Source organism: Carlito syrichta, unplaced genomic scaffold, assembly GCF_000164805.1.
Source record: "Carlito syrichta isolate Samal-C Ts95f unplaced genomic scaffold, Tarsius_syrichta-2.0.1 Scaffold314337, whole genome shotgun sequence".
Classification (NCBI taxonomy): Eukaryota; Metazoa; Chordata; class Mammalia; order Primates; family Tarsiidae; genus Carlito; species Carlito syrichta.
The window spans coordinates 377,746-401,382 of NW_007258433.1; the positions used below are offsets into that span (position 1 = coordinate 377,746).

The 23,637-nt window shown below is 45.9% G+C and overlaps 1 protein-coding gene across 2 annotated transcripts in view; it reads right to left on the reverse strand.

Annotated features, from left to right (window-relative positions):
• Positions 1–23,637, reverse strand: part of LDLRAD4 (low density lipoprotein receptor class A domain containing 4) — a 269,988-nt gene that overhangs the window by 207,457 nt on the left and 38,894 nt on the right. Inside the window, exon 2 of one of the 2 annotated variants that reach the window (XM_008071472.2) lies at positions 13,093–13,233. In XM_008071472.2, coding sequence (XP_008069663.1) covers positions 13,093–13,233 — 141 coding nt within the window. Of the gene's footprint in view, positions 1–13,092; positions 13,237–23,637 lie in introns of those variants that run through there. The other variant, XM_021719255.1, reaches the window with a different exon arrangement.

Sequence of the window (23,637 nt, forward strand, 5' to 3'; positions counted from 1 at the left end):
CTCCCCATGAACACTGCGCTTTCTGGAGGGCTCCAACAGTCAGACTGTATCATCACCGCCCAGAAAGGCAGTGCCTCTTCTAAAGGAGGCAGGACATCCCTTTTGGAGAGCAGCGTGGCAATCACAAAAACCACCATGACACACTGAGGTGAGTCACGCAGACTCCTGTTCTGTCTCCCACCCGGCAGTGGTGCAGAATGAACATCTGCAGTGAAGACGTGGCACCCACGAGCGCCTGCCGCCTGTTAGCATGTTTTAATGCTGTGATCACAGCTTTCTATTTCTATCAAGGTGTCACGAGGCGCCAGACGCTGGATTCACACGTTGCGTCATTACTGTCCCCACTGAACAGATTACACAGCAGTATTGGGCACGGATCGAGAGGCAATGAAGGGGGTGACCAAGGGGAAGGCAGGTGGAACACCCGGCACCCTGTGAAGAGCTATAGCTGGGGGGAGGGCAGGTGGGAAGGTTCTTGTCTCAGTGGGCACAGACATCGTGTGCCCTGATGAACACTTCTTTCCCAACCTGAAAACCATCACATGACTTACAAAGCAACACCTCTCTTGGCTACATGTTGCATCCAATATTTATCTCGTTAAAGTTAATAACAGAAGTAAGCCACCGATCCAGAATGCTTTTTTGAGTCACAAGCGACTCTGGGGATCAAAACTACCAGCCTGTGAAAGCCCAAGTTCAAGGCGTTGATGAAGCAAGGTCACTGCAGAGCAGCAGAGCTGCTGACTCTTATTCTAATCTGCTCTTGTAAAACAAAGAATGTACAAGCCTATTGGCATTCACGATACAAAAAGGTGTCAGGGCTGGGCCCCCAAGAAAACATCACGAAGGCCCTGTCCCTTGCAAACCTCGCCCCCCAAGTTCACGTGCGACATAATGATGGTTTACAAGCCTCTTGATTTCCATAATGCAGCTGCACATACATCCACAAGCACACTGGGAAAAACACAACACCATTTCCAAAGAGCTAGACCCTGCCTCTTTCTGTAAACACGACCCTTGCTGTGAGTCCATGTGCACATGGGAAAAATCCCATGACCTTGTGCTAACATGACTGCCCCCCCCATGCTCCCCACTCTGCCCAGAATACACGCCTCCAGGAAGACGCCCATTTCCGTGCCCTTCCACCACCCTAGTCACCTGCACCAGGGAACAGGCATTCCATGGCGGCCTGCCTGGTGCTGGCTTTCTCTTGCCTTCCCGAGAGGCTCTCCCAGGGGGTCAGGCCCCCTGCATGGCCATGGGCCAAGACTGAATCACTGCTGCTGATTTCCTTAACAGTGAGGAGGGGATCCTATGAGTTCTTACTGCATCTTGTTGTTTTGACAATTAAGTGAGATGAATCAAGGAAAGTGCTCAGCACTTAGTAAACACGTGACCTCCTGGACTGCAGAGAGAAAAGTTCATAGGTGTAAAAAGTGCTTTTGAGAGTTGCAAAGCACAACCAAGATGCTGTCATGATTCCTATGTTGGCATTTTTCCTCCTATGTTGGTATTTTTTTCAATTCCCCAGTTCTGGCACCCCTGCATCCACCCACGTGCCCCAGCCCCTGCAACCCCACATTACCTAGACCTGGCACCCCCGCACCCAGTCACGTTCCCTAGCCCCTGTACCCCTGTACCCACCCACATCCCCAAGCCCTGGCACCCCAGCTCACCACAGCCTCGATCTCCTGGGCTCAAGCGATCTTTCTGCCTACCTTTCCCATAGCTAGAACTACAGGCACATACCACCATGGCTGCTAATTTTTTGTATTTTTTTTTAATAGAGACAAGGTCTCACTATGTTGCCCAGGCTGGCCTCCAACTCCTGGGCTTAAGCAATTCTCCTGCCTTGGTCTCCTCCCAAAGCACTGGTATTACAGGTGTGAGTCACTGCACCCAGCCCCTCTCAACTTTCAACTTCCTTGCAAGCCATGCTTCATCATGCTCCATCCTACCAGTGGTCCCCCAGCAACTGCCTCCCAATTTCACCCAGATAGCAACAGCTCCTTTCCCTGACCACCGCCACCCTTAGATTGTGAATTCTCATGGATAGAAGCTCACTACTGATGCCATGTAAACTCCATTCCTGCCACCAGAAAACCATTAGTAAGACAAGCATCATGATTATCTACGTAGTTGGGCAAAGCCAAGCTGAGAACTGATGAGATTTTCCCTATTTTCCGACAGTACCAGTAGCAGAGCTTCCTGGGATGGAACCCAGCTTTGGGATGTCTCAGAGATTCATAATATGAGAAAGTAAGCCAGGTGAGTCTCTAAAACTCTTGCAAATTAAGGAGCTGAACACGAGGAAATGAACAGTCAGGACCAACAGCAGTGCTGGGTGTGTCGATATGCACAATTAACATTAACGCAGGTCACCGGCGGCTGCGTCCTCGTTTTAACCACACAAAGCAACATCTTCCTTCTCACCCCAGTTCCTCTCTGGCTTTGAGGCCCGAGTCTGAATTATATCACTCTGCATTCTGCAAAGGACCGCAATCTAAATCAATAGCATTATCATACTACAACTGTCCCTTCACGCTCTCCCTAATGCCTAATAATTGTCAAGTTTGCACTAAAATTGATCAGTAACAGAGGGTCTTTTCTCTTCACACTCTCTCCACACGCCCTCGTCACTGCCCTCCGACTCCCCCAGGAAGCAGGATCGCATTGATTTCTATCTGATTGCAGGAGAGGCTGCCCTGACTTTCCTCAGTTACTTAAGCCGGAGTCTCGTTGCGTGTCCTTAGAGACCAGGGCTGCGCTCAGGCAGAGCGTCTAGACAGTATTCATGACCCATCTGTCTGGCACGGCCCAGCGGATGGCAAACTCTATTAGGACTGAAACCATCTCGCCCCTCCTCCTCCTCCCATCCTGCTTTCCCTTTGCGAAGCAGGAATCTGACACTGAAAATTACTATCATTGTTGCAATTCTCAAAATAGCACCGCCAGACTTTCATTAACATCCACGCTAGACTACTAAATATTTAAAGAAGTGGATAAATTTTATCTGAAGTGGGACAGCCCCACACGCATGAAAGCGGCAACAGAATCGAAATGTAAATCTGAGAGGTTGTTTTTATCCCAGTAAATTTAGTGTCACAGCAGGAGGAAATGATGCCTAAGGTTTATTAAAACTTTCCCTCCCATTTGTTCTCCGCCTTTGTTTATCTGAAAAGGCAGAATTGCCGTTTAAGACCCTACAAGATTTTAATTGATCAGAAAACCATCTTGGAGAAACAAAGGCAGCTGACAGAAGGGGGGCCGTGGGAGGCTCTCCCCCCAACCCTGTGGGCGGAGGCTGTAGCCAGTGACACCCTGCAACCTGATCCTGCAGGCAAGCCCAGGGAGAGGCTATCCTCCGCCTCACCTTGTTTTAAAGACTATCTTAGATCTTCTTCACACAGTCAATCGTTGTTTTGCTGTGGATTCTTTTTTCCTCTTTTAAGTTAACCCCAACCCTGTCAAAAGCACATGATCCGCACATCAGCTTGATTCACTGAACACAGCCTCAAGCCCCTCGCCCACCCACACACCCACGCACGCACATGCAGATTCACACCTCACCCGCCCACACACTTGTGCCCTCACACGCCTCACAGACTCACACACACTTGCCCACCCACACACTCATGCATGCACACACTAACACAGACTGGCACATACTCTTGCACATCCACACACCTGTACACTTACACACTCGCATACCCACACGCTTGTGCACACTCCACGCTCTCGCCCACCCACACGCTCATGCATGCACACGCAGATTCGCAGTCTCCCCCACCCACGCACTTGTGCCTCACACACCACACAGACTCACAGTCTCACATACCCACACACTCATGTACGCACAGTGAAGACACATTCATGCACACCCACACACTCATGCACACACACATTGCACACACACACACTCTTGCACACCCACATACTCATACGCACTCACACTCTCCCACCCAAACACTTGTACATGCAAGACTCTCACAAACCCACACTCATGCACGTACATACTACACACACACACCTTTACACTCGTGTGCACACACCACACATAGGATCACACACACACCCACTCATGCACACACACCCAGTCATGCACACATACCACACGCAGACCTACACACTCGTATACACACACCACACAGACTCACACGCATGCATGCACACAGACTTGCACACTCTTGCACACCCACATACTTGTACCCACTTACACACTCGCATACCCACACGCTTGTGCACACACCACGCTCTCACCCACCCACACTCTCATGCACGCACACGCAGATTTGTAGTCTCCCCTACCCACGCACTTGTGCCTCACACACCACACAGTCTCACACATAGCCTCACATACCCACACACTCATGATTGCACACAGAGTCACACACTCTTGCACACCCAAACACTCATACACTCACACTCTCACCCAAACACGTGTGCATGCACACGCCACACAGACTCTCGCACACCCACACTCATGCATGTACACAGTACACACTCATACTTGCACAACTATACGCGTGTGTATGCACACACCACACATAGAATCTCTCACACACCCACTCATGCACACAAACCACATGCAGACCTACACACTCTCACACACCAACACACTCGTGCACACATACCACAGACACACACTTGCATACCCACACCGCACACAAACACACGCTTGCACACCCATACACTCATGCCTGCACATGCCACAGACTCTCGCACACCCACACACTTGTGCACACGCATCACACACAGACTCACACACTCTCAGATGCTCACACATAGACTCACACACTCTGGTCCACCCACACACGCATGCCGGCACACCCTGCACACACTCACACTTGCACACCTGCACTCTCACATATACATACTTTTTTAGAGGAAGCACTTCTCACTTCTGGGCTTGGCATGAGCTGGTCCTTCATTTACAGCACATGGATATTCAGAGGCCAAAGGTTTGCCCCTCAGGGGTTGCCATATTGAGAAACCTTGACTGGTTACAAAGCACAGTGAAAATCTATCATACCGTGGGTCCCAGAATAAATACTCATGCCAGAGTAGGCTAATACACTTTGGGCACATATGGTAACCAAATACACTGCAAGGACAGGCAATCTGGAGGACAAGCCTTCCATCAGCTCTTTCTTTGGCCTATCAGGCAGATTGTGCAGATATTTTCAACCTTTCGTTCTACTAGCAGGGTACTGGGCCATGCAAACAGAAGCTGTTTTCTGACCAGTCTTGAGTCTTCTAAAACAATACCAGGTGTCCCTACACTCAGCAAATCTTTACAGGGCCTTACACCACATGCCGTGCATGCCAGGCACAAGGGCAGGCACCATGCCTGCAGCAGAAACTTGTGGGCGTTATTCATCTGAGGCCATACTCAGAGGATGCTGAGAAGTAGGGCAGGAAGGATAAATGGTCTCCATTACTTCTGAGTGCCCACTGTGTACAGTCAGTGCTTTGTCAGGAGCTTCAGGGCTTCCAAAGACACGAGCACAGTCCCTGTCCTCAAAGTGCTTCCTGTCCAGTGGGGAACTGCACTCGGACACACGTGACCATCACGTAGAACAGACATCGCCTCAGAAGGGCACAAAGTTTCCATAGGAAAAAAACTGTTTCTGGCCATGAGAAAGATCAGGAAGGGCGACCAACACAATGTAACTGGAAGATGGCCAAACACTAACACAGAAATTACCAAAGGAGGGGCTGACCTGCAGGTGGAAAGGGAAACGGTCAGTTCAGCACCAAATGCCCAGAGTTTGAGGGGCCTATATGAGGCCTTACAAACAGCTGGATGAGCTGGTCTGGGCTGGAGATAGGACCTGGGGGGGCGGGGGTGGTGACATCATGTGGTGTCTGGAGTCACCCAGGCCAAGGGCACAGAGGACACAGGGCTGAGGCTGGCCCCGGCGGGCAGAAGCACCACCAGAGAGAAGGGGCAGCAGGGCTCCCAAAAGACCAGCCAGGCACAGATCCTGCAATGCCAAGAGGAGAGGCTCAACAAGGGGCTGATCAACGTCCCCAGCTTGGAGAAAAGACTGGTAAAAGAAGAAGACAGCTGGGAGAGAGCCAAAGTCCAAGAGCTGGGGTGGCGAGGGGCAGCCAAGAGGGAGGGGGGCAGGGGAAGAGCAGGAGGGTCGAGGTGAGGAGGGCAGGTGGGGGAGGCAAGGCGGAGGGAAACAAGAAACTGCAAGGACCTGCAGGGCTGCACCCACACAGAGGCCTGGCTGGCCCCAGGTTGGGGCCGAGGGCAGCCGTGGGCCCTGCGAGAGGGGCTGGAGTGCAGGGTGGCTCAGCAGAGGGTGGCAGGCTTGGGACACACAGAGCAGTGAGAGGGTCACGGGCAGGTAGGCGAGGACCGGGGGGGGGGAGATGCTGAAAGGGCAGGGAGGACTTGAATGGAGAATCAGCAGGTGAGGCCAGGGAGCAGGGGTGAGTAGAGCGAGCACAGGGTCCTCCCTTGGCAGCACCAGATTCTAGAAGAGACCTGGGAGGTAGCTCTCCAAGTGCAGCAGAGGACTGCCTCAAAACATCACATGTACGCATCAAGCAAGTTTTAATTCATCAATACACAACGATACAAAGCAAAGCTCACTGATGACCTGAGGAGTGACAGAGAAGCCTCATTCTTAAGTTCACTGCCCCTGGATGACGCATACTTCAGTGTAATTGAATAGCTGAGAGGGAGTGTCTCTTGATGAAGCATCCCCACTAATTAGTGGAGTCAAAAAGGATAGATTTAGGTCATGACTGTTTGGCAGCCCCTAATGACCCACGGCATCACACAATAGACAGCCGGACACGATGTGCTGCTGATGGAAGACAACTGCAGTTAGGAGGCAGTTCCGTTCACACCAAAATCGCTCCAAACCTCTGGATCCACCTGCCAAGAGACGGGAATCATGAGGGCCAGAGGAGCACATTCATTGATTCCAGGGAGGGCGGTCACAAAATCCAGAGTATGGAAACTCCACAGAACATTCCAGACCTTCTGCCAAAGATGACAAAAAGGAGGGGAGCAGGGAGGGAGGAGGAAGGGAAGGAGAAGAAAAAGAAAAAGAGAGGGAGAAGGAGGGAGGGAGGAATGAGGGAAGAGACAGATATGGAGGGAGAACTCGTGGAGTCGAAATTGCTAAAGAAACGTGTCTACCCATGTGCTTGGATCCCGGTTCAAACAAACTGTAAACAGAACAAATCAAAACACGCATTTGCAGGACAACTGGTGAAATATGAAATCTCAAAGGATGCCTGATGAATATTCTCTAATAGAGAGAGCAATTGTTCAAGTTTACTGAAACAACTATAGAAAAAATAATTGCCGGGCTCGGTGGCTCAGCCTGTAATCCCGCGCCTTTGGGAGGCTGAGGTGAGTGGATTGCCTGAGCCTGCGGGTTCGAGACCTGCCTGGGCAGCGAGACCTCATCTCTACAATAAATCAAAAAATCAGCCGGGCGTGGTAGCGCATGCCTGTAATTCCGGCTACTCGGAAGGCTGAGGCGGAAGGATCGCCGGAGGCCCAGCAGGTCGAGGCTTCGTGTGGCCACTGCACTCCAGTCTGGGCAACAGAGTGAGACTCCAACTCAAAAAAAAAAAAAAAAAAAAAAGAATGAAGGCCTGTGAGCCCTGTTGTGGATAGGTTTTCTATATGGTTATGAGCCTGGACAACCAGAGTCCTCAATCAACAAAATACTGGCCTAAGGTGGGGTTGGAGGATAGTTATAGCTTGGTGCCCAAAGGGACTGATGCTTGGACCCAGGTCACAAGTGGGGTGCCAGTTCCTTTGGGGGAAAATGAAGAAGGTGGGAAGAACTGGTTTGGGAAGAAAGACAATAAGCTAGATTTTAATATGTTGGGTTGTGCCTAATTTGATTTGGCGGTATTAACCCTTAATAGCATTGGGGCAAAAGACAAAACAAAACCTTTCCTTCTGAAAAACTTCTGGAGTTACAATCCTGACTTAACAGGGGACATGTTATCAGCCTCAGTTCACTTGACCTTGGGCTCAGTTCCAGGAGGTCCCTATGAGGGAGAAGCAGCCTCCCTCCAGCAGAGATGGGCACTGCTCCACTCCCCACTTTCCTGAATCGGAGACTCTCGGCTAATTGGAAATTCCACTGAAGCTGAAAGCGAGAAGTTGTTGTCATCGGCGGCTGGCTTCTTTTCAATTCGGCTTACTCTAGGGTCCAGCGGCACGAATTCCTCAGCAGTGATGGCTTCAGGAAGGACTGTTCTTGCCAAGACTTTTAGAGGGTACAGCTCTTTCCAAACTGCATGGACTACTCAATTATTGCTTCTGGGAAGTCACGGGAACTCTTCTCTCCCCCACCAAGATGCGGCCAAGAGGCTTTAGAAACGCAGCCCCACAGGACACACTTGGCTGGGCAGGAAGGGCAAGGTGGTGGGTACCCCCAGGAAGGCTCCCCTCTACCCAACGGCCAGCAGGTAGCCTCTTTAGAGACCAGGGCAGAAGGTGAAGCCTTACATTTTGGCTTCTCTGGGCCCAACTCACTTTCCCAGCCTATTTCATGCGGCCCCAACCCCAGCCTCCTGTCCTAGGACAGCACCACCCTCACTGCCAACCTATGTCCATGCTCTTCTAGGCCCTGGCACACTGTCTTCTTATCTCGCCATCCAGGACGCCTCCTCTAGGAAGCCACCGTGACTACTAGTTCAACCAGAGTGAGTCTCTGACAGCTCCTGAACCACGGACAACAGGACTCACTCAGCTCTTACCTCCTATGCTTGCTTTTGGTTATCTCTGTATGTGTACGTGAGAGCTCCCCACCTGACTCTCAGTATATTAACAGTAGGCTCTGTGTTTTCCGTCAATCCTCATTTCCATAAGGACCAGAGAAGGCACTTAATATATGATTTTGTTTGTATAAATAATAATTTGTACAAATCTTTTATTCATGTGAAAAATAAATACTTTTATTTGTGCAATTTGTATGTTTAGTGCTCAGGAGTACAATATTTTGATAGGGCAGCCACAGAAAAGATGTAGCAAAAGCTGGCAACTCGGGCTGACAGCATGTTCCCTCTTCCATAGAAAAGGCATCCGGTGAAACATTTTCCCCATGAGATAATCCACACAAACCCAACCTTTAGGTCTCACAGCAAAATAAACCAGCCTCTGTTGATGGGCACCTGACCATGGTTAGCAGAGCAAAGAGGAAGATGACAAACGTACCTCAGTATAGCTTCCAAAGCATTTGTCAAAGGGACCACTACTTACAGCTACTGGAAGGGCTTCTGTTATCATTAGTATTGATGACTTCACAAATAACAATAACATTTTCTTTCTATCTTAATTCATACTAAACTTTAGCAAATATCAAATGAGAGACAAAGACGATCAAGACATCTGAGTCATGGTGCAATTCCAAAGCCAAAGGCATGGACAGAAAACTGATTCTAGCACATCTAGAAATTCAGAGATTCCACCTTACTTCATTCAGACTATGTGCACTCAAATATCAGAACACTGAATATTTCCTCCAGGCAGAAACAAAGTATTATAGATTAAATAAGCCAATCCTGTTCTCAGACAGGAACAAGAATGAGGTACAGTTTGTTTGTCTAGAGTGTAGCATTTTATGGACAAGAACTCCTGTGATACTTTGATTTCTTCAAGGTGGAGAGGAAGGGGGACCTTATGATCAGAGTTAGCACTCCACAAAAGGCATATTGTCCATCTGCTGTAGGAAACACATTGGCAGATGATCCAATAAAACAAGTGTCATCCATTAAAACCCACTTACAAAGGGAGGGCCTCTAAGGCTCGTCACTTAGCTATTAATAGGAAGCAAAATATTATTTGTTTACTCTATAGTCTTGCCCGACCTGGTACAGGAAAGATAATACATGTTCATTCGATGTATTCCTTCATCCCTTGTGAAGCCATATGACTAACAAATGTGAGCTACAACCCCAGACTGGAAAGATACTGCCTATCCCAGAAGTTCCTGACCACAAGGAGCAGACCATCTACAACCAACTCGAGAGTGAGTATCCCCCATGACAAGTTCCCTCCTGCCACAGGCCAGGTCACAGCAGCCACTGTCAGCCAATACCGCTTCCCCCAACCCCAGCCACCCCCCTCACCCTACCAGGGAACCTCCCCAGGGAAGGAATAGGTGAGAAACATTCAGAATCTCTGGGTCGATCCACCTTGGGTCCCCAGAAATTCCTGTTACACGTGAAGAGTGGCTTTGACATTGAATACCCAGGATACAAAGTCACCGTGATTCCCCTCCCCAAGAAATGGCCAAGCAAGGAGTGAAGATGCTGAGGATAAGGGTGCAAATACATAGACTGTGATGTGCATTATTTCATTTAAATCCTCATAGCAACTTCATCTAGCAGAGATGACGCCTGTTTCACAGAGAGTGAAACTAAGCTTTAAAGCTTGAACCCAGATCCACCTGCAGCCACAGCCACAGTGCTGTCCCCCAGTGTCATTCTGACTTCTGGCTCTCCAGTCTTCTTAAAAGCGAGCATATTAAAAATAATCCCCCATTAACAAAGAACAGAGTACTATAGATTCCCACTCATAAGTGGACCTTGAACAATTATAATTCTATAAGAAAGGGATTGGCAGTTGAGGGAAACTGTTGGGGGAGGGAGGGGCACATCTCTTCAACAAGGGTACCTGCATAATCAACGTTTGTATACCTAACCCTGAATTGTACCCCCACATCTTTATAATAAATAAATAAATAAATAAATAAATAAAATTTTAAAAATGTGCCCCACATCTTTATAATAAATAAATAAAATAAAAATAATCTCCCATTTTAACTATAAAGACACAAATTCTAGTTATATCTAAACATGACGGGCCAAGAGTTAAGATTCCTCTGTTAGGTCATTTGTGGATATAACCGCTTCCTCTGGCTTCTAAACAGAATCAAAGTGTTCACGTTTTAATAAATGAATGGAAATGACATCTGGGAAAAGGTCTTAAAAAAGCAGGAAAGAATACTAGCAAGAAAGGGAGCAGGGGAAGAGGTGAAGGAAGGGAAGGGAAGGGAAGGGAAGGGAAGGGAAGGGAAGGGAAGGAAAGGGAAGGGAAGGGAGGGAAGGGAAGGGAAGGGAAGGGAAGCCCTACCAACAAGGAAGACCTCAGGGGAAGTCCCCAAAGTGAAGAAGGAGCATCCCAGAGACACAGAGAAAGGCTGCGGAGCGCCCAGGGTAGACAAGGGTTTGGTCTGCCTGGTTTTCACACAGATCTCAAATTGAGTCAGGATACCACACACAGCCACAGTGTTCTCTGCCCGGTTTATCCTGTGTGTTTGCTGTCACTCAAGTCTAGAGAAAAAGTAAGAAACTGCCTTTCCATTGCCCTTCTCCTCCTAAGACCTCCTGGCTTGAGTCTAGCTGACCTATCTTGAGTACGCGTCCTTGGGGGATTCAGTTCTAAGAGCTTCATTCGTCTGTCCTGTGCAATGCTCAGATAACCATTCTCATGTCCCCATCGTGCAGATGAAGGCACTGAGGCACAGGAGCCAAAATAATCTGCCTGACTGCTCAGTAAGTGCTGGGTCAGGCCCAGCTGGCAGATTGGCTTGAAGCAAGCACACGCTCGCTCCAAGGTTGCTTCATCGCTTGGTGGTATGGCTCAGGAGCATTGTTCATCCCAGGAAAGGCCAACAAGAATGGTCCTTCAGTGCTGCCAGACCTCTGGCATGCTGCTTGTTAGTCTTCAGGGAGGTGCTCGCCTGCTTCCAGTCCCCCACCACACCCTGTCCCTCCTCCCTTCCTGGTCCCTGTACCCTCAGTAGGACATGGAGAGTGAGCACATCAATGCTGACCCAGATCTGGAGGGAGTCCAAGCCTGCAGGCCAGACGACTCCCCCGGAGGCAAGCTGCATTGCACAGAGGCTACAGCGCAAAACCTGACCAGAGGAAAACCCAGGCTACGCGCCAAGAAAGCACACACCCTAGCCCTAACCTTTGAGAACTGTCTTTGCAAAGTATGGCCACAGGAACTCGAAGAACATTCAATATCAGAAAAAGCAAGTTGATCTCAGTTGAGGAAAACTATTTGTACTATTAGACTCTTGAATTCAGCAAGCACAAATAGCAGACATAAAATTCACTAGAGTGTAGTCATTTTCATAATGAGAACATACATAACTTGCCCCCAATATAAAAATACAGTAGGAATAGAGAAAGTTGTTTCTTTTTTTAAATCCCCTCCCATTTTTACATGTGCAGCACCGGTACTTATGTAGTCTGATTTCCATAACAAACATTAGAAAATCCTCAAAATAATGTCAGTAAAGCTGGGAAGAGAAGTGGAATGTCTCAAGAAATGAGTTTGGTGAGAAGACCCTGTGAAGAGGTCAGTGGGACAAACGTTCTCCCAGGGTATGTTACTACAGACTGAGGTTCACCACAGCCTACACCACAGTCTGCTTCCAGGGACACACAGGAAGCGACATGCCAGGCTTCCAGAGAAGAGGTTTACAGGGTTCCAAGCTGGCTTCTCTCTCCCCACTTGTCTCAAAAATCACGAGATCAAAAAAATCAATGAACTTCAAACACTGATTTCACCCTTCCAAGTTCAAGAAATGCTCAGAACCTCAGCCTTGGGGATTCACACATGTAGAAACCTCACTCAAGTTATTCCATCCAGCATCTAACAGAAAAACACATAATCAGAACCTTTAAAAGTCCCATATAGATTTTTCTACTTTCTCATCTTAATTACATGATCCATTACGGGTCCTCCACCTATCTTTCTTTGCTCCTTTAAAATTACTCCCAAAGTGATAAAGCTGTTATGAAGAATACAGAATCAATCTAGGATTTCTTGGAATCCTGTCAGTGCCTCTCAGACACGTAGCAAAAGCCTATTCCAAATACAGTGCCGCTGACCGTCTCAGAGAACAGAATGGATTTCCTGCTTTTAGACAAGCCATCTCTATCCTAAAAGAAGAAAACATCACCCTTGTGAAAATGCAAATCTCCTTCCTTAACCAGAAAATCACATCCTTGCATTTCCCGGTGACCCCACCTCCTAACCATTTCAAACCACATGGGACAGATGCCACCAAGGCAAGAGGGGGGACTTACAGTTGAAGATGCCCGGAGGCGGATGCTCAGTCACCAGGAGACAGTTCTCTTCGTCACTGTTGTCCCCACAGTCGTTCTGTTGGTTACAGACCAGCGAACCAAGATACAAGCATTTACCGCTGGTGCAGGTGAATTTGCACTCTGAAAAAGTACAATATAAAGCATGAAGCAGTCAATGCAAGCTTGGTGCTCTTGAGTTGTTACTGTTGTTGGTTTTCTTTCCCCCATTTGCCTGTCATGACGATTAGGGAGCTCAGACTATCTGGAGATCCCAGGAACTAAACTCAGAAAAGGGTCCATCTGGGTGCACTCTGCAGGGGCACGCCGAGGCCCGTCATACACTGCTTGCCCCATGGCACTGCCCACAACATGCCTAACACTGGTCTTCCCACAGGCTGCCCTGCAAAAGTCCTATCCGTGGGGCCCTATTATGCTGCTTAAAAACACCCTCGGCAGTTCTCAGCACCTCCAAGGGTGGGAGGCGGGGGGCAGTGCAGCCAGCAGGGGCAATGGCTCCAGCAGAACTCAGGAGCTCTGGTGTGAAAAAAAGAAGGCTCACACATTTTAATTCTCACTTGTCACTGCCCTACAGTAAAACTCTGGGCAAAATATTTACCTTTTCTGGTGTTCGTTCATCTCACACCTAAGAAAAACCAGGTTTAAAACCAGGCAGAGGTAGCACTGATCTTATCATATAAAACACAGAAAAGAATGTGTGCCCTCTGCTACCGGGCCACATTGGTAAATTGTAAAAGTAGGGCAGTGTCCATATCCAAACTCCGGTAGGCCCACACTGACACAGGATCCTTGGAATCTATTGTACAAATCAGCATTTGGAAATAGAATTCAGTTTTATATAGCTTTAAATTTGCAGGCTTAACACATTGCTAGCAACATATAGCAAAAATAAAGGAAATCACACAATTATACACACTTGTGTACATAAAGGTGCATCGCATCCGGCAAGGACCACATCTTGTTTTCTGACTGTGGGCTCTTCCTAGGAGCACCCGCAGAAGCCGGTAGGATTCACACGGCATGGTCCACCATGGACAGCCAGTAGAAAGGGCCTCAGGAAGAATCCCACGTCCCCACTGCAGTTGACTATCACAGCCTCTTCATTTCTCCAGGCCTTGGTTCTGTCTATTTGGAATAAGGGCGGCAGGCCTGGATCAAGTCCGAGGTCTTTTCAATTTTTCGGCAATGAATATTCCATCATTCAAATAAAAGACTGGGCATCAGTACACAAGGCCTCTTCCAGCTATGCTAACCATGCAGGGGGCTGCCCTAGACCAGCCTGTGCACTTCTGAGGGGCTGACTGCAACCCACAAAGCGAATACCCCTTACCTGTTGCGAAGAGACAGAACTTAAGTTCTCAAAGTGTTTTTACGAACCCACATGCAAAGGGTATTATAATCTTCCATTTGTTCACATTCTCCTAAAAGAGTATAGAAAAAGAAACCAGCCGAGCTGCTGACCTAGTTTAGAATAACATGTGAACACAGCCCAAATGCACACCCACAAGCGCCTCCCTGGCTGCGCCATCCGGGTCAGAAAATCTGTGTGCTGAGTGTGACCGGGCCATGTGGGAGAGGCACTGCCGGAGCCCAGCTCTCCTTCCATAAGGTGGAAAGATTAAAATCCAGCTGTTTGAAATCACATTTATGAAGTGACATTTTTTAACTTAATGGAAACAAGGGATAGCAAAGGAAAAATTTATCTTCCTTTCCAAAAGAAATATTGGACTACAGATTAATACCAAACATGAAAAGGACATTAACCAAAAACAGGTATTCCCGGTGTTGCTGAAAGGGTGATTGGAAAAAAAAGGGAATTCTAAACTGAACTGAGTCAAACTCTCACTGAAAATTTAACCATTGCTGTGGTTTGAAAGGCTCTGATGTGAGACTACCATATTCAAGTTGGTGTGGAACTTTGGACCAGCAAGGAAGTGAAACCGCATCCACCACTTGACTCCTTTTAATTTGTTTGAGGGAGACAGTGTATTTGCAAGGAAATGAATTATGTGATTCATTCATTCATGTAACCAATATGTGAGCCCCCTTTATGCTATGTGCTAGGCACTAAGACATGCAAACATAGGTATGAAAGAGCCAGCCCTCTTCAAAGAGCTTACAATATGAATTTTTAAAATATGAGCAGTGACTAATATGCTACCTCCTTCTAAGGTCATGGATTTCCCGTCTAGTGCTGCTCAACCAGAAACAGGTACTTGGTGAATCACATGTATACCGAATACACAAATAATATAATCTGAGTCTCGTAAAAACCCTATGGAATAATTAAGGCAGACACTATTATTCCCATTTCGCCCATCCCACTATGCTGCCTCCAAATCCAGTACAAGATTCCCTTGTAATGAGCAAGCCAACATGCATGACAGAGTTCTCAAAATCGCTTGTTGTCTTAAGTATGCTTAACATTCCTCAGGAAACACTAACAAAGCTTGTGCTGCTGACTTGCTTAGAATGCTCTTACTTTTTAGATAATGGAAATATCGCCATCAACACATTATATTTCAAACTCAGTCCGGCTTGGTGGCTCACACCTGTCATCCTAGAACTTTGGGAAGCCAAGGAGTGAGGATAGCTTGAGCCCAGGAGTTCAAGACCAGTATGAGCAACATAACAAGATCTTTTGTCCACAAAACAATTTCTTAAAATTAGCCAGGCGTAGTAGGGAGCACTTGTGGCTTCAACTACTTAGGAGGCTAAGGCAGGAAGATCACTGGAGCCCAGGAGTTCGTGGTTGCCATGAGCTGTGATTGTGCCACTGCGTACTCCAGACTTGGGGGGAGGGGTGGGGTTGTGGGGGAGTGGACAGAGGGAGACCTCATTTCCAAAAAAAAAAAAAAAATTCAAAATTGTAAAGTTTAAATCTTCTCGGTGGTAAGTCATTAGCCCAACATCAGAGTAAAGCTCTTTCCATCACGTGGCCACTGGAATCAGAATGACTGGACTGAGACTTTGAATCCATTGGCTTCTTGATGTAATCAAGAAAATACTAGAAAGTTGCTATAATGTTACTAAGTGCTAAGGATTAATGCTAAAACTGGAATAAAACTGTAGACCAGAGTAAAAACATCTGTCCAAGTTAACAAAACTGGTATTGACAGGACAGGTGCAGTCTCCCACCCTTATCCTGACTCCCCTCCAAGGCCATCTCCAGCACAGTTGGCCATCCCAAAGCCCAATGCATTCAGGTCCTCTAATGGTTACTATAACATCTCAAACTCATCAACAGCCCTAGAAGAAAGACTCTTGGCTCAACTGCATAACAGAATCACTGGGGCATCTTTCAACACTGCTGATGCCTGGGACCCAGTGGGGCCCTGATCTCCTTGGCCTGGGGGGCTGCTGGCCTATGGGAGTTTCTAGCACCTTCAGCCTGACTGATGGGCAGCCCAGATGGAGAGCCACTGCCTACTGCCTACTGAGACATAGACAACTCCCTGACAGTAAGTCCTCTCTTTTAGCTAGTGATACTTTATTAAAATGTTTAGTTGGTATTTGCTAATTTATGAAAAAGAAAACTAAAATATAATCTCCAAAAAAAGTCAGATATTCAGATAATTCCTGGCCACAGGCCCAGTTGTTTCAGCTCTGTTCTGTCAATGGGCTATTTTAGAAACTTTGGAACCAATGTAGTTTTGACTCTAAACTACATTTTGACACACCAGAACCAGCAAGAGTTCTCACTGGAGTAAAAATAGAAGAATTTTTTAAAAATATTTTCTTATAATATTTTGCCCTTTCTTTTAGAACTTGTTGAGTATTACTGCCAAGCCAGAATTTGAGGGAAATCAAAGATTGTTAATCATTAGAAATATTGGTGACAAATTCATGGTGATTTCAGGTGCATAATATGAGGATGAAATAGAGAATGATCAATACGGGAACCAATGTTTCCTTCAGAAGCTATCGATTTATTAAAGACATTTGTAACATTTAAATACGATCTCTTCTTTTAAAAAAAAGTCAAGACTTTTTAGTGAAGAAAATGGCATTCCTTTTTGCCATAATTCTCTATTTGATTTCTTATTAGAAAAATAAAAACTGCCAGAATCAAAAACAGATTTTAGAATCACTATACATGCTTCTAGTAATAACAGAATTCTCTCCAGATTTAGGGTCTTGTTTAGCTTCCTACAGTCCTCCATAAACCTCCTGATGGAATTTTCAGTGTGTGGGAATTATCCCAGACTCATAAAGTCATAATGCTGAGAGGGACCGTGAGGCATACTGGGCCCATCCTTCATCTCACAGGTGAAGAAGTCCAAATGGGAATCTTTGACTTACCCAAAGATGGAGAACAAATTTCTCTGTAGTAGAACATAATACCTAAGATTTCCAGCAAATTGAGGGAAAAAAAAAAACAAACCTTTTTATCCTGAAGGTCATTCTAATTATGCACAAACTAATATCAACCAGTTGGTCTATAGCATGTGAGCACAGAAAGGAAAAGAATGACTAGAGGGAAGAGAATTTCCTAATTTAAGAGTCCTGAAACCAGGAAACAAAATGAAATTGCCTAAGGTTTTTTGTGAATTACACCCCATATTTTTAAAAACTTTAAGGACCAGTAGCTTGACAACTTTGAATATTTGAAACTTTAACTCGGACAAGATTCAAAGATAAATGCTCAGTCTTGAGCAGGAGAACAAATCAGCCTCATGGAGATTACATTTAATTCACTTGGTAGAATCAATCTATTAGTTAACAGGCAACAAAAAGTTGTTTCCTACACTCTTTTAAAGCCTTAGTTTTCACAGATATGATCTCAGTCACAAAATAAGAACCTATATACAGTATTACATCTCAGTTGTAAAATCAGCCTTTTTTGTGAATTGGCAGAGTAGTCTACATTAGTTATTTCTGTTAAAATTCATATAGCAACACTGACTCATTTAGTTCACACTTCTATCATTCACAAACCTGAAAACAGAGTGATTCTGGCTCCATCATTTCTGACATGAAAGCCTAGAACTTGTCGGTAATAGGGGCCTTTTCAACGTACTTACATTAATGGATAACAAAGAAGTCAACTGTAGCTGTTGGTAAAGTATACATGGTAAAGTATACATAAAGAATTAACAGGTTTCCAAGATTAGTATAAATAATTTTACTGGGGAGAGGGGTGGAATTGACAGTTGAAGGAAGTTGCTTAGGGGAGGGAGGGGCACACCTCATCAACAAGGGCACCTGCATAATCAACATTTGTATACCTAACCCTGAATTGTACCCCACATCTTTATAATAAAAAAATTAAATAAATAAATAAAATAATAATAATTTTACCATAACCAATGTAAGTTTAAATGTCCAAGTATAGAGATGCCAACAATATTTGTGTTGATTTTTTTTTTTTTTTTGAGTTGGAGTCTCACTCTGTCGCCCAGACTGGAGTGCAGTGGCCACTCCCAGCCACCGCAGCCTCGACCTGCTGGGCTCCGGCGATCCTTCCGCTCAGCCTTCCAAGTAGCTGGAACTACAGACATGCGCTACCACGCCCGGCTTATTTTTTGATTTATTGTAGAGATGAGGTCTCGCCAAGTTGCCCAGGTGGGTCTCGAACCCGTGGGCTCAGACAGTCCACTCACCTCAGCCTCCCAAAGTGCAGGATTACAGGCTGAGCCACTGAGCCCGGTTATTTGTGTTGATTTATATATACACTGCCTATTCTCTTTCAAGGTGTAAGATTTCCTAAAATAAAAGTAAAGTTCAACCAAGACAGAAAACAATGAGTAAAAGACAAAAAAAACATGAACCAAGAAATGCAAAGAAAAGAGAGGAGAAAAGCTGACTGAAGAGAGTTCTCCAAACGAGTCACTAAACTGAATTCCAACAAACAACCTGCCACAGATGCGAGGAAACCAAAGGCACAGCCATGAGCCCTTGCTGGCTATGGTGGTCGGCATTCCAGTTAACCAGAAACAGACTTTCTCCCGCTTCTAAAACTTAGCAGGAGTTGTCACTCTTGTCATCACAGGGCACTGTGCAGTAAGATGGAGGCTATCTTAGATGCCAATTCTGTTGAAAAGAAAAAGGGCTCTCCATACTATTATTTCCTATATTAGCTTTTATTTTAGAGTCGTTTCTATAAAGAAAGCAATAAATAAATAATCCAGAAAGTCGTGAGTTAGCTAATTAGGAAGACAAAACTTCGAGACGCTTCAGAAATGAAAAATCAATCCTTAGGGCAATCCTTCTTAAACATCAGCTCTCGACAGCATTCATTGCAAGGCGCACATGTTCAGTACCCTGTGAGAGACTCCACATCCAGCATGTGATCAATATTAAGCTCTCTGGAAACCTGAGGGAGGTGGCACACAGAAGCTGCTCACACATCACTTGGCATCACACCACCCCTGTGCTCCACCAGAACTCAGCATCAAGGCATGGGCATCACTGATGACGCGGTGACCTCACACAAGACAGACTGACGTTCCTGGTCATAAATTTGGAACAAAGGGGAATTTAATTTGAAGGTTTATATTCTGTGTAATGAATTAAGTTACCCCACAAGCATTTAATAAAAGTCCTATCTTAAGTGGTGCTGCTGAAACCATAGTTGTCCTTCAGAAAGATGAATATGACATGATAAAAGGAGATTTGTCCAAGTAATAAGATTACCAGAGAAGAGCCTCCCATGGAAGAGAGTAATAAAAAAAATTTTGAAAACTCAACCTATTTTATGATATAGCTTATCACTCCCATTATGGTGCTGAAAAGATGATTTTAATGTGTCTCAAACTCCTCGAGAACCATAAGTGAAAAATGCACAATGTGCTCTTAAAAGTCCAAAGGCCTCTCAGGCTTTAGACTTCCGGTCCTACAATCACCCTTTAGAGCAGCCTTAAAAAATTATCCAACTTTCCATCAGAACACCATCTGGTACTTTAAGAGTCAGTAAAAGTCCTTTTGGGCTTGAAATAGCAGATTACAGTATTTCCTTTCTATGTTTAAAACCAATAAATGAATGATTTTGTTTCTGTGGTTTTCTGTATGCAACATGTGAGGCGGTATTTTTACTAATTTGGAATAGTACTGAAAGGAAGTTGGTAAGAGCCACCTTGAAAACTTTAAGAAACAGAAAAGGTACATTAGTACATGCAGTTCACATGGGTGAAGAGTTTGAAAGGATGTGGCCAATATACAAATAGTGGCTATCTCTGGGTGCCAGGTTGGAGGAAAATCTCTGTGAAAACCAAACGTATAACTCTATAAATTCATCAAAATCATATATATATATATATATATATATATATATATTGGTTTTCAGAGACAGGATCTCACTCTGTTGCCCAGGCTGGTGATCATAGCTTACTATAACCTTGAATTCCTGGACTCAAGCCCTCAAGCCATCCTCTTGGCTCAGCTCATCATTTTTTTTTTTTTAAGAGACAGGGTCTCACCACGTTGCCTAAGCTGGTCTTGAACTGCTGACCTCAAGTGATCCCCCTGCTTTGGCCTCCCAAAGCACTGGGATTACCAGGTGTGAGTCACCATGCCCCCACCAAAACATAATTTAAAAGGCACCACTAAAGTACCTAATTCACTTTGGTATCATCCAAACAGAAATCCCAACACATGGCTCCCATTCCATGAGGACAAACACTACCTCAGTTGTACTTCCTTTCATTTCAAGAAGTAAGTACTAAACACTCCCCATGGGTGGTAGGGATCCTGTTGGCTGAGACCCTGCCTGGGGGCACAGGGGAAATGATGTCAGCACAAGGTTAAGGCATCTTTCCCTACTAGGTGAGTATTCTAGGAACCCATCAGCATCAGTGGACCAGCTAGCTTTGTTGTGAGAGGCTGCATTGGCTTCAGTGTTTTTTTTTGTTTTTGTTTTTTGGAGATTCTTTCAACACACTTTCCCATTTCATGATGGGTAATTTATGAGCATACTGCCCATACCATACCAAGTGTTCAGCAGTTTTTGACCAAAAACAGCATGACCCCTGTGCCCCACCATCCCTTTATCCACCTGATCTCACCTCAAGTGACATTTGTTTGTTTCCTTAGAAGAAAAAAGTCCACAAAGGAAAACATTTTGTCAATGTGGAAGAGGTGAAACAAAAAATGGCAGAAACACTAAAAGGCGTCAGAATTAACAAATTCAAAAACTGTTTTGAGCAGTGGAAAAAGCATATATCGATAGGTGTACTGCATCAATCAGAGAGTATTTGGAAGGTGCCTGAAGTTTAAACAAGTAAGAATAAATACACAATTTTTTATAAATAAATTTTTGGGGGTCCCTCCTCATATTTGATTGCAATGTAATGTGTGTGTATCACAAAGTCCAGCTCAATGAGTTTACATATTAAAAATAAATAAATAAATAACCTGTGAATCCAGCACCTGGGCAAGACACAGAAAGACACCTCTGGGGACTCCTGAGGAATTCTAACTTGCATGTTTGCGATCTTACTGCCTGCAACTTTGCATGCAGTTGTGAAGACCTTGTATGCCTTGCTGAGGACCATTCATGGCTCTCAACCTATGGGTTTTAAATAAATGTATTTGAATGTAATGAGAACCCAACTGTACCAAGCACTTAGCATACTGACACTGACATTCATCAAGACTAACCTTGCATAACACTCTCATGATCTGCCTCCTCTGAGAAGAGGGCACTAATCATGAAACCCCCAAAAAGCTGGACATCATCCACTGACGGATGTCCTTTGAGGTGTATGCTTGTGAGGACCACACCCCAGTGGCAGGGTCAACATAAATAGGTGCACACGTGTTGACAGCATGCACCAGGCTCCCAAAGTGGGAAACCACAGGATTGTGAGGGTGGCGTTTATCTGCAGGTGTGGCAAAGGCTGGGCCAAGAGGTTCTTTGTCTCTAGTCAATCATTCATTCACTCGGGCATTCACCCATCAAGAGGCTTGCACTGCTTCGGACAAGGAGGCCGGCCACAGGCACCAAGGGAACAGTAGGCAGGCCACTGCCTGAAAAGGACACGGGCTTCTCTCCAGCTGATGCTAAACATTTTCACTATCCTCAGGCAAAAGAATATTCATCTCTACATCCCTACAGGTAAAATGAGGTGCCTGGTGTAAACCAGCAGTTTTTTTTGTGTGTGTGTTGGAGTCTCACACTGTCACCCAGACTGCCTTGCAGTGGCAAGCTCAAGGCCACTGCAGCCTCGACCTGCTGGACTCTGGTAATCCTTCCACTTCAGCCTTCCAAGTAGCCGGAATTACAGACGAGCACTACCACGCCAGGCTTTGTTCTTTTTTTTAATTGTAGAGACAAAGTCTCGCCGAGTTGCCCAGGGGTCTCGATCCCTTGGGCTCCGGCAATCCTCTCACCTGAGTCTCCCAAAGTGCTGGGATTACAGGCTTGAGCCACCGCCCCTGGCCAAGCCAACGATTTTTTCATCTGTCTTCTGAACAACCTAGGTGCTCTTCTTGGGGCCTTAGGGACTTCGGCAGGAGTGGGGGTGGGGTCAGTAAACAGATCCCAATCTGCACACAGGTTAGGCTTCCAGGGAGAGTTCATTTGATGAAGGCATCCCCCAGCTGAAAGGTCTGGAAGCTTTTCTGCCTACTTACATTCTAAAAGTCCTTTTAGCTCTTACAATTCATTAATCTAGAAAACTTTAAGAAAGGAATTCTAAAGAATGAAATCTCACTTTAGTCCTTCGGTTCTTCTGTTTCCTACTCTTAATTATTCTAATGGCAGGTAATTTGAAAAACTGATTCCTGAATTCTGGACATTTTGACACATACTGATTATATCAACAACACCTCCACAGAAGAATGCAAATGTGCTACAATTTCCCCTGGAAAACGAATGCTCTGGGCCTCATTTATCGGTTTCCACAGTTCAACGCCACAAACAAGTTTTCTGTCTTCACTGGGTCTAATTTACCCATAAACAAATTCCAGTTAGGCTTTGGCCCCCATCACTGCACCAAATCTGCCCATCCAGGTCCCCAAGGACCCCCATGTGGGTGTCTCACTAGCTCGCAGGTGACACAGCTGATCCCGCTCCCTCCAGTGAATCACACTCTCACTACACTGCGCTCCCCCACCTGATTGCTGGCTCTCAGCTTCCCCTCACCTCCCTAACAGCACAGCTTTGGAGCTCTATGCTGCCTATTCCATTTCCCTGTGATTTCAAGCAGGTCACTGTCTCCACGCTAATGGATCCCACATTTACAATGGACCTCTCTACCTCATCTTAGACTCCACACAATGACCTCGTCTTTGACTCCAGATTCTTCCAGTCACCTGTTCAACAAGCATCTCCACGTTGGATGTCTAGCAGACATCTCAACAAGGTCCAAAATCAAAACTTCACTTCTTCATCCAACTAGCTTTTGCCGCAGCTTCTCCATCTCAGAAACCTTAACTGAGACCAACAGGTTACAGGAGTCATCCTTAACCCCTTCTTTTCCTCTTACACCCCAATCCATTAAAAATTCTGTAGTCTCCACCTTCCAAGCACATCTGGAAAAGGGTCCCTCCTGACCCCTTCACTACAGCCACCCTCGTAAGAGGCAT